Source organism: Propithecus coquereli, unplaced genomic scaffold, assembly GCF_000956105.1.
Source record: "Propithecus coquereli isolate 6110/MARCELLA unplaced genomic scaffold, Pcoq_1.0 Scaffold167, whole genome shotgun sequence".
NCBI classification, from domain to species: domain Eukaryota; kingdom Metazoa; phylum Chordata; class Mammalia; order Primates; family Indriidae; genus Propithecus; species Propithecus coquereli.
In genome coordinates, this window is record NW_012141302.1 from 2,753,106 (window position 1) to 2,763,001 (window position 9,896).

At 34.5% G+C, this 9,896-nt stretch overlaps 1 protein-coding gene across 1 annotated transcript in view; it reads left to right on the top strand.

Moving 5' to 3' along the window:
* The window catches only part of STK17B (serine/threonine kinase 17b), a 32,715-nt gene extending 23,209 nt beyond the window's left edge, over positions 1-9,506 (top strand). Inside the window, exons 4-8 of the mRNA XM_012641643.1 lie at positions 367-511; positions 2,527-2,653; positions 4,304-4,352; positions 5,511-5,690; positions 8,916-9,506. Of these exons, the coding sequence (XP_012497097.1) occupies positions 367-511; positions 2,527-2,653; positions 4,304-4,352; positions 5,511-5,690; positions 8,916-9,198 (784 nt within the window). The 3' untranslated portion in view covers positions 9,199-9,506. The remainder of the gene's footprint in view (positions 1-366; positions 512-2,526; positions 2,654-4,303; positions 4,353-5,510; positions 5,691-8,915) is intronic.
* The last annotated feature ends 390 nt before the right edge of the window (positions 9,507-9,896 follow it).

Consider the following 9,896-nt stretch of genomic DNA (forward strand, 5'->3'; position numbering starts at 1 on the left):
TATATACATATATATATATATAGGTATAGAGCAGAGCAGATCTCCAAGTGTTAGCCATGATTTTTGTTATTTTTATTGCAGAGTTAGGGTAGCCTACATTATTGAATCATGAAGCAATTCAATTTTATTTATTAAATGTGCAAGTATTAGTATCCAGAATTTGAAATATTCTTATCATTTATTTTCTTCTTTAAATACTCCTCCCTCCGTGCCGTGTCTTTAAGTGTGTATGTATGTGTACACCTCTGTGTGTGTGCATGTGTAGATGCTATGTGTCTTTTACTTAACAGCTATCCAGTATTTAAAAGTTTTTATTTTTAGATGAATGATTTTTTTCAAGCTTCTATTCTTCGAATTTTATTTTAGTGCTGCAGGTGGAGAAATTTTCAACCTGTGTTTACCTGAGTTGGCTGAAATGGTTTCTGAAAACGATGTTATCAGACTTATTAAACAAATACTTGAAGGAGTTTATTATCTACATCAGAATAACATTGTCCACCTTGATTTAAAGGTAACGTACCATGTGATTTAAATTGACATAACATCTGTGTTCTTTCTCTGCTCTTGGAATGCACAACTGCAACTGGCGTTGACGAGAAACAACAGATCATGGTCGTTTAGACTGCGCTGGGTATACTTTTGCTTACCTATGTGCTACATGGCCTTAATTTTGTGTTGGCAGATGGGAGAAGACTACATGTATGAACAGCTCAAATTAATTGCTGGGCTTTTAAAATTCATCATTCCATATGTTCTAACTCTATAATCATTCTACTCCATCCCACTCTTACAGCCACATTCTGGACCTTCTTATTTTATAAAGCTGTCTACCTCTGAAATACTCAGTTATAATCTCCGTTACTGAAGATCAGCTCACACTAATCCTCATTCCTTTGCTCCCATTATCCTCATTCATCTTTGTCTTGAAGCTTTCAGTCTTTTGGCTCCTTCCAGATCGTTCAGGCTCCCTACCCAATTCCTGAAATCTCAGCCTCTCTTATTATCGTCGTTTCTCCTTATCCTTCCTTCACAGTCACCCAAAGGACCATAAAATTTAAATCAATCTGTCTCTTATTTTTTAAACAATGGACTCTTCTCTTTCTATGCAGTCTCCCTGCATGATCCTTTGGCTTCCACTACCACTTACATCATCATAATAATTCCAAAATCTCTACCTATAGTCCAGGCCTCTCTCCTATTAATAATTTCCAAATCCTCTTACCCCTTTTACAAAAGAAAAAAAAAAAATCTGTACTTCTGTATTGGGCCTGCTATGGGGAGCAGTATTTACCATCTAACATTTCTACCATCTCCCCTACTGACAAGATCTGGGAAAAGAAGCAACAGAGTAAATGCAAGAAAATCATGCTCCCGCCAGCTTCCTCTTGGGTCTTTTTCCTGCTAAAGACAAGCCAAATGTGTTACATAGCATCACATGGCAATTGAAATCAGGATGGTATATAAACTTGGCTTTTTTTCTCTTACCTTTTCTTCTATAATGGTCTCTGTGCTTTAATAATAAACAAGCATAAGATTTTCCCAAAGTAAAGAGACTATTATGGGCCAGGTGTGGTGACTCACACCTGTAATCCTAGCACTCTGGGAGGCTGAGGCAGGAGAAATACCTGAGCTCAGGAATTCGAGACCAGCCTGAGCAAGAGCAAGATCCCGCTCTATTTTCTATTTCTTTATAATAGAAAAAATTAGCCAGGCCTAGTGGCACATGTCCGTAGTGTCAGCTGCTCGGGAGGCTGAGGCGGGAGGATTGCTTAAGCCCAGGAGTTTGAGGTTGCAGGGAGCTCTGATGACATGCCACTGTACCCTAGGCGGGGCAACAGAGCAAGACTCTGTCTCAAAAAATAAACAAACATAAAGAAGAGACTATTATGATTCTTTGTACAGACTTCAGGTGTATGGGTTATGACAGCAGCACAGAACTTTGTAATAGGCCTTAGGCCTGCAATAGTAAAACGTAGTCACATGGTTCTAGGAGACAGTCGATGAGGTGTACCATGCATCTTACTAAACTAAAACCTGGGGACAGTCACACTCAGAACCATCACACTGTACTGAACCATTTTCTGTTTCTGGAAATGTATGCATGTTCATTCCTTCATGCCTTCTTTTGTGCTATTTTTCAGCGTACCTTTCTAACCAGCATACTCCTGCTTATCCTTTAAGACTCAGCTAAGGCATCATCTCTGCTGAAAAGCCTTCTGAATTTCTTATGGGTAGAATTAGGTAGTCTTGTCTTTATTATTGAGTAAACTGTATCTCATAATCTATCTATCTATCTATCTGACTTCTTTTTTCTCCAAACCTAGACCCCTTTTTGAGTGTGTTTTTGGCTTTATGCATCACTGAATGATAGCTCCTCGTAAATAGTAAATCAGTAGATGTTTGATGAATGACTCAATGAAATGTATAATAGCTAAGCAATAAATTCCACTTAATTTTCCTCCATTCTGAGACTAATGTTCTTTTATTTGTGTATTACTTATTGCTTTTTTGTTGTGCTTTATTTAGCCACAGAATATATTATTGAGCAGCATATGCCCTCTTGGGGACGTAAAAATTGTAGATTTTGGAATGTCTCGAAAAGTAGGGAATGCATGTGAACTTCGGGAAATCATGGGAACACCAGAATACTTAGGTAAGAATTTCCTTGTATTTTCTATACCATTTTGAAATTTATTAAGTAAATGATACCTCTATAAAGCTATATATCTTAGAGCATGTAATTCCAGGATTAAATTAGTTCAGGTATTTTAATGCACTGAAACTTGGTTATGACACATTTAAGTGAACTATAGTGAATGTAACAGTATTGAAACATTTACAACAATTCACAGGACATTGAATGTGTAAGTGCAGAAGTTTAATATTTGTGTGTAAAGGCTTCGTAGATAAGGAAAAAAGAAATGAGTAAGAGGGAAGTTAGAGAACAGGCGAAAAATGGAAAAAGAGAAAAACTGAGAGAATCAAGTGGCACGTGATTGCCCTTGAAGCCTGGCTGTTGGATAGATCTCATTTCTACTTCTCTCTGGCCCCAACTCTGTAGCTGTTTACGATGCAGTTTCTTCAGTTCTGAAGGAATTGTTAGCAGGACAACTCCTTTTTGTTTGTTGCTGCTGATTAAAATATGAGGTTTTGCATAGGGTTGTGAAGGGAGGGTTTCGAAGAAGCGTCCCCGAAACAGCCTATGATTAGGTAATCTAGGCATATTATACAAAATCAACGAATCAGATCATGCATATGAAAGGTTTTTAAGTTGTGCGAAGCAGGATATAAAGTATTTTAATTTACAGTAATATTCTTTTTACCTTTTTTTTTGTTGCTGCTCATACTGATATCCCCATGAGGGCATTGGAAAGATATAGCTAAACAGAACAGGTGCTACTCAGCTAGGCAGCTGTTGTTCCCAGTAATGAAAATCAAAGCAAATTACTAACTTTTAAATGCTAACAAAGGCTATAGTAGCCTAGAATAAATGGATGTAATTGTTGATAATGCAGCTCAGAGAAGTATGTGAAAAGGTTGTAGGTGGTTAATGGAAGCTGACAACATATATGACTCAAAGCCTTTATTTAACAAAAATGTTAGGCTTTGAGAAGCAATTTTTCTTTGGAGAAATTATGAAGCCATATTGTGAAACAAGAATGCTATTTTTCAATCATAAATCTAATAATATCCATACTAATTTGATATGGTAATGTTTAGAAAGTACAGAGAATTATTTTGTACCTTTTTTTTGACAAGTGAAGAGATAGCAGGAAATTAATTACTTAGGAAATTAGCTTTTTGATAGTTTAAGAGGAATATTTAATCTACTTAAAAATCTAGCACTTCCAATAATCATAATTTGTTCATAATTTCATTGTAAGTGCACATGATCCTATTTACCCCAAAGAAAAATCAGTCTAATAAAATAATGCAAATTAATTTTTAACAAAATTAGTAATTTAAACTAAAATTTTTAAAAATTCTAGCTTCTAAGACATTTTACTTCTTCAGAAAATTTTTTTCTGAGATTAATCTTAACGAGTTGGGTTTTAAAAAACTACATAGCTGCCAGTTACTCCGAGAATATTATCTGTGTTTTTGAGCCATCTGATCATATAATTTGCTCAATGTTAGCGATGTTTAAGTGTCCAATCACAGGATAATTAATACTATGCTAAGTTTCTGTTGATCTTATATCATTAGGCTTTCCAAAATTATATCCAGTTGTAATTTAATATAAAGTAATTTTCATGTTTTGAAATTTGTCAGTATTGAATTTGAATTTTATTTTCTCCTTCAGCTCCAGAAATCCTGAACTATGATCCCATTACCACAGCAACAGATATGTGGTAAGATTTTGTTAGTTACCTAAATGCCTTTATCGAAAGTTGGGTAATATATATTCTGGAGTTCTTTGATTCCAAGTGTAAATAATAAGTTTTTATTCAAAAGATTTTGAATATCATTATTATGCTACAGGAAAATACTTACCTGTGCATTCTTTTTAAGTAACACTTAGGTTCTGAGCCAAAGGTACAGAAATAAATATGAATATCTCTTTCTGTGATGAAAACGCAGTTGAGTAAAAGACCATAATAATTGCAGTACAGTGACACATATTCTGTAATAAAGGCGAAATGCTTAATAAGCATGGAAGAAGCAGCAGATAGTGCATTGCCAGGTTCCACCTCACAATGGGAGACATCTGATCTAGGTGTAGAAGAACTAAGCGAAAAAATGAGGTCAAATCCACCCAAGAGTTTAGTTTTATGAGATTACATCTCTAGGGAATTGTGAGTTTTGTGGCTAGCACAGAGAGAATATGATAGGCAGTAGAACCAGAACGGATACTGGAGCTTCAGTTGGGACCACAGAGGGAACTGACTGCATGGGCTGAGTGGAAGAGTTTAGGCTTATTCTCTGTGTTCTGTGGAACTGCTTATGGTTTGCCCAGGAAAAAAGATCCTATGGCAAAGTGAGTTTGCAAAACATGTACCATGTTGTCTTTTTCTGGCTTTTGGGCACCAAACTTGTCATTAACATATTTACAGATTTAAAAAGTTTTGCAGTGAAAAAATTTGCTTGCCCAGCTTTGTGCTTTGCCAAACTAGCAACCTCTATTTTCACAGAACCCCTCACAGATCATTACTATGTCATTGAACACTATTTAGGAAATGCTGCAGCAGCTTTGTATACTCAATAAAAGTTGTCTGTGTGAAGGGGAGACTACACATATAATGATACAAATTTAATACATTATTTTAATGTTACATAATGCATCCATGCATTCCCTTATATTCGCTTTCTGTGAGACAAACTTTGAGATAACACAATTATTTTAGTTTTAATAACATTATAGGAACTTTGAAAAGCAGTTTAAGTCTGTAGTTTAACTGTACCAGTTTTGAGGACAGGAATATATAGAGTCAACATTTTATATTTTATATAAATGTTTTAAAATTAACACACATTTTAAATTCCCCTCTTCTTTCTTATTTGTTTTTCAGGAATATTGGTATAATAGCATATATGTTGTTAACTCACACATCACCATTTGTGGGAGAAGATAATCAAGAAACATACCTCAATATTTCTCAAGTTAATGTAGACTATTCAGAAGAAACTTTTTCCTCAGTTTCACAACTGGCCACAGAATTTATCCAGAGTCTTTTAGTAAAAAATCCAGAGTAAGTAATAACTTTGGTTTGTTTAAATACTATTAACAAAGTAAATAATATTTGTCTATTAAGAAAGCTGTGGCCGGGTGCGGTGGCTCACGCCTGTGATCCTAGCACTCTGGGAGGCCGAGGCGGGCGGATTGTTTGAGCTCAGGAGTTCGAGACCAGCCTGAGCAAGAGCGAGACCCCGTCTCTACTAAAAATAGAAAGAAATTAATCGGACAACTAAAAATATAGGCAGAAAAAATTAGCCGGGCATGGTGGCACATGCCTGTAGTCCCAGCTACTCGGGAGGCTGAGGCAGGAGGATCGCTTGAGCCCAGGAGTTTGAGGTTGCTATGAGCTAGGCTAACGCCACAGCACTCACTCTAGCCAGGGCAACAGAGCGAAACTCTGTCTCAAAAAAAAAAAAAAAAAAACAAGAAAGCTGTGTTCTAATATAGTATAAAATTATTAGAAGTATGCTCCTGTCAGGTAAAATGGGGAGAAAGATGGTATGAAAGATCATTAACAAATATATAACTTCAAATATAAAATATACAACAGGAAATTTTCTTTACCAAAGACCAGCCCAATTTACTTTAAAGTGGCCTTACTACCCATAATGTAGAAGCTATAATATAGTCCCTTGGGCTGCAATCCTGATTTTCTTACTTTTTCTGTCTTTCATCTCTTACTTTATCTCCTGCAGGACTCAGTTTTCTTATCTGTTTTAAAAAAAAAAAACTCATAGGTTTCTTAACTATTTTATTGGCTTCTACAAGTCCAAACAAACTCTCACTGGCTGTATTTTGGACATGAATGGTTATTTAGTAGAAATAGTAATAATTCTGTAGTTTTTGTTTATAAGCAATTTTTATTCTCTTACATTTTTTTTGACCTAGATTGTAAAATTTCTATAATGAGCACATTAATTTTTTTTAATCAGAAAAAAACTAAACATAAAAACAAAAGACTATGGAAACATATCCAAATGATAATGGTGATTGGTTAAATTTGGAGTTACGAATATAGGTAGGTGTTTCCCCTCCTTTTGAAAAATTGTGATTTTTTTTTTTTTTTTTTTTTTGATACAGAATCTCACTCTGTTGTCCTGGCTGGAGAGCAGTGGCATCATCCTAGCTCACTGCAAGCTCAAACTCTTGGGCTCAAGCCATCCTCCTACCCCATCCTCCTGAGTAGCTGGGACTACAGGGATGCACCCAGCTAATTTTTCTATTTTTTATAGAGACAGGGTCTCGCTCTTGCTCAGGCTGGTCTTGAACTCCTGAGCTCATGTGATCCTCCCACCTCAGCCTCCCAGAGTGCTAGGATTACAGATGTGAGCCACTGCACCCAGCCAAATTGTGCTATTTGACCATATAACTGTCATAATAGAAAATAAAATTTAAAAACTCAAAGTATTGGGTAAACATTGACAACTAGCCTTTGTTTTCAAGATTTAGCAGTTATTGCTAAGCATACAAAAGAATAATAGAGAATATAAATTAGATATATTTTTCTCCAAGGGGTTTATAAATCTAAAAGATTTTATAATTTTACTTATTTGTATCTGTTAGGTTAACATACGTTCTCAAGTTTTTTGACTAGATTCTCATCTATAAGGTCAATGATAAATTGAATTTTCAGCACATGTCAGAATTAAAGATATTCTAGGTAGTTTGCTTTTGTATCTTTAGGCAATCATGAGTAAGAAATACTTTTATATACAAAATGAATTCACATGTGAGCAGGCAGCAGACATGGAGGTGATGAGGGAATGCAAAGTCTAAACTTTCCTTGATTTGTTTCATTTCTTATTCTGTGTCTTCAGGTATAGTTGAAGCAAGCAATATTATAACATATTTGCTTACTAGCTGTATTTATAGCATATTTTTCTCTTGAACTGGTCAGTTTTGTTTTTATTTTTTTTAATTTTTTTATTTCAAAATATTAAAGGGATCCAAATGTTTTTGTTACATGGATCACTTTTGTTTTGCTTGAATCATGGTTATAAGTGTGTCCATCAGTTTTGTTTCTTAAGAAAAAAATATATTATTTACCTAGAAAAAAAGGCAAATATTTCTTTCTGCAGTGAAGGAAATCTCAAAATTAAGTGCAGTTTCCATTGTCTTCTAGTCAGGGACAGACTAGAATCAAGACTTCTAACTAGAGAAACTAGTGTTATGTCCACTAAAATTCTTTCCATGTAAGTTATGTTTCCTAGAAAAGGTTTGTTGGAAAAAATAAAGCTATTTTTATCCTGCCTCTCATACAAATATAAATTTATGATGGAATAAAGATTTAAGCTAAAAAAAAAACCCCATTAAAGTGCTATAAGAAAACTTGTATTATTTTTTAATAATCTTGATTAAGATATTGGTAGGGTTGAGTATTAGAAGTCATTCGGAAGGCAGCTAAGTACAGTCTTTCAAAATATAAAGACTCAGTAACATTGCTAGTAATTTATCCTGTGGAAATAATCAGAGAAGTTCAAAAAAAAAAAAACAAACATTTTCTCAATGTTCATTGCTACATTATTTATAATACCGAAATGCTAGAAACATCACTGGGGATCTAGTTAAATAAATATGGTATATCCATATGGAAGAGTACCCAATAATACAGCTGTTAAAATGTTAACTCTGTACTGATGAAGAAAGATGCTTGAAATGCATTGTTGAGTGGGTGGAGAAAGCAAATTGCAGAAATATATGGAGTATGTGAAGCTCTGTGTGTGTGTGTGTGTGTGTGTGTGTGTGTACACATATGCACACATATGTAGAGAAAAATATATGGAGGGAGGCGGGACTGGGGAATGAGAAAACAGAGAAAATAATTTTACTTTTTACCTTCATGGGAGATAACATGGTGTAATGTTTAAAAGACTGTAGAGTCAAGGTCCCACTTGACTGTACCATTTACAAGTTAGGAGATTTTGGACAAAATTCAAGCCTCTTGGTATCCTATTTTTCCTATATCTTCTAAATGAAGAGAATAATAATACCCATTTCCTAGGTTTCTTGTGATTACTAGATAATATATTTGAAGCATACAGAAGAGTCCCTGGTGTATAACTAAGCATTCCATTAAAAAATGTTAGCTGCTATTAATATTATTCTCTTCTGTTTGAATTATAAATGAGTATATGTTATTTTCATAAAAATTAAAAAATATGTCTGTAATCTATAAAACTGAAGACATTTTCAACTTGATTTTTAGTTCTCAATTTTCCTTTGGTGCTTTCTTTCAAAGGAAAAGACCAACAGCAGAGATCTGCCTTTCTCATTCTTGGCTACAACAATGGGACTTTGGAAACTTGTTTCACCCCGAAGAAACTTCCAGTTCCTCTCAAATTCATGATCATACAGTAAGGTCTCCTGAAGACAAGGCTTCCAAATCCTCTTGTAATGGAACCTGTGGTGATCGAGAAGACAAAGAGAATATCCCAGAGGATAGCAGCGTGGTTTCTAAAAGATTTCGCTTCGACGACTCATTGCCCAATCCCCATGAACTTGTTTCAGATTTGCTCTGTTAGCACTTTTTTCTTTGACTCATTTGGACTGAATTTGAAATTTTGTATCCACTTCAGTGTGAGATTGGAGTTTGAGGCTTCATATATGACATGTTTATATTGTAAATGCACTTTTGCATAGAAGAATTTAGGGAAGTGTTTTAATGCCAAATTACTTAGTAACTAGTATAATATAATTTCCTATCCTGAGAAAGCTCTGCAGAGAAGAAAATATTTAAATATATGACAAAACATAAAATTCTACATGAAATTTCACATATTAATGAAAGAATTCAAGTTCAAGTTAATTTACCAAAATGTTTCACATATCAGGAAAAAAAGTGGTTTGGGTTATAGTATTGTTGATATAAACTGAACAAAATGAAGACATAGGAATTTAATAGGTTCTCTAAGATGAGTCCTATATCATACCTCTGTTGATGTAATTTATTATATTTAGTAAAACAGTATCTAGTTTAAGCCAAAATATATACTACTTTATAGATGCTCAAGAGACATTTTATAACTGAAAATGTTTTTCAGTTACAGATATTTCAAAACAGCCTAAGATTTCCATTATATATGATCTGTCATATGAGAGAGGCCCTTTAACCAGAGCAAAGAGGGAGTTAGAAACCTGATCAGGGATATTCTCTACAATTTGGAGCAGAGAAAAGAGTAGCATGGTTTCATTTTTTAACTTAAATGCCTTTTCCCACTCT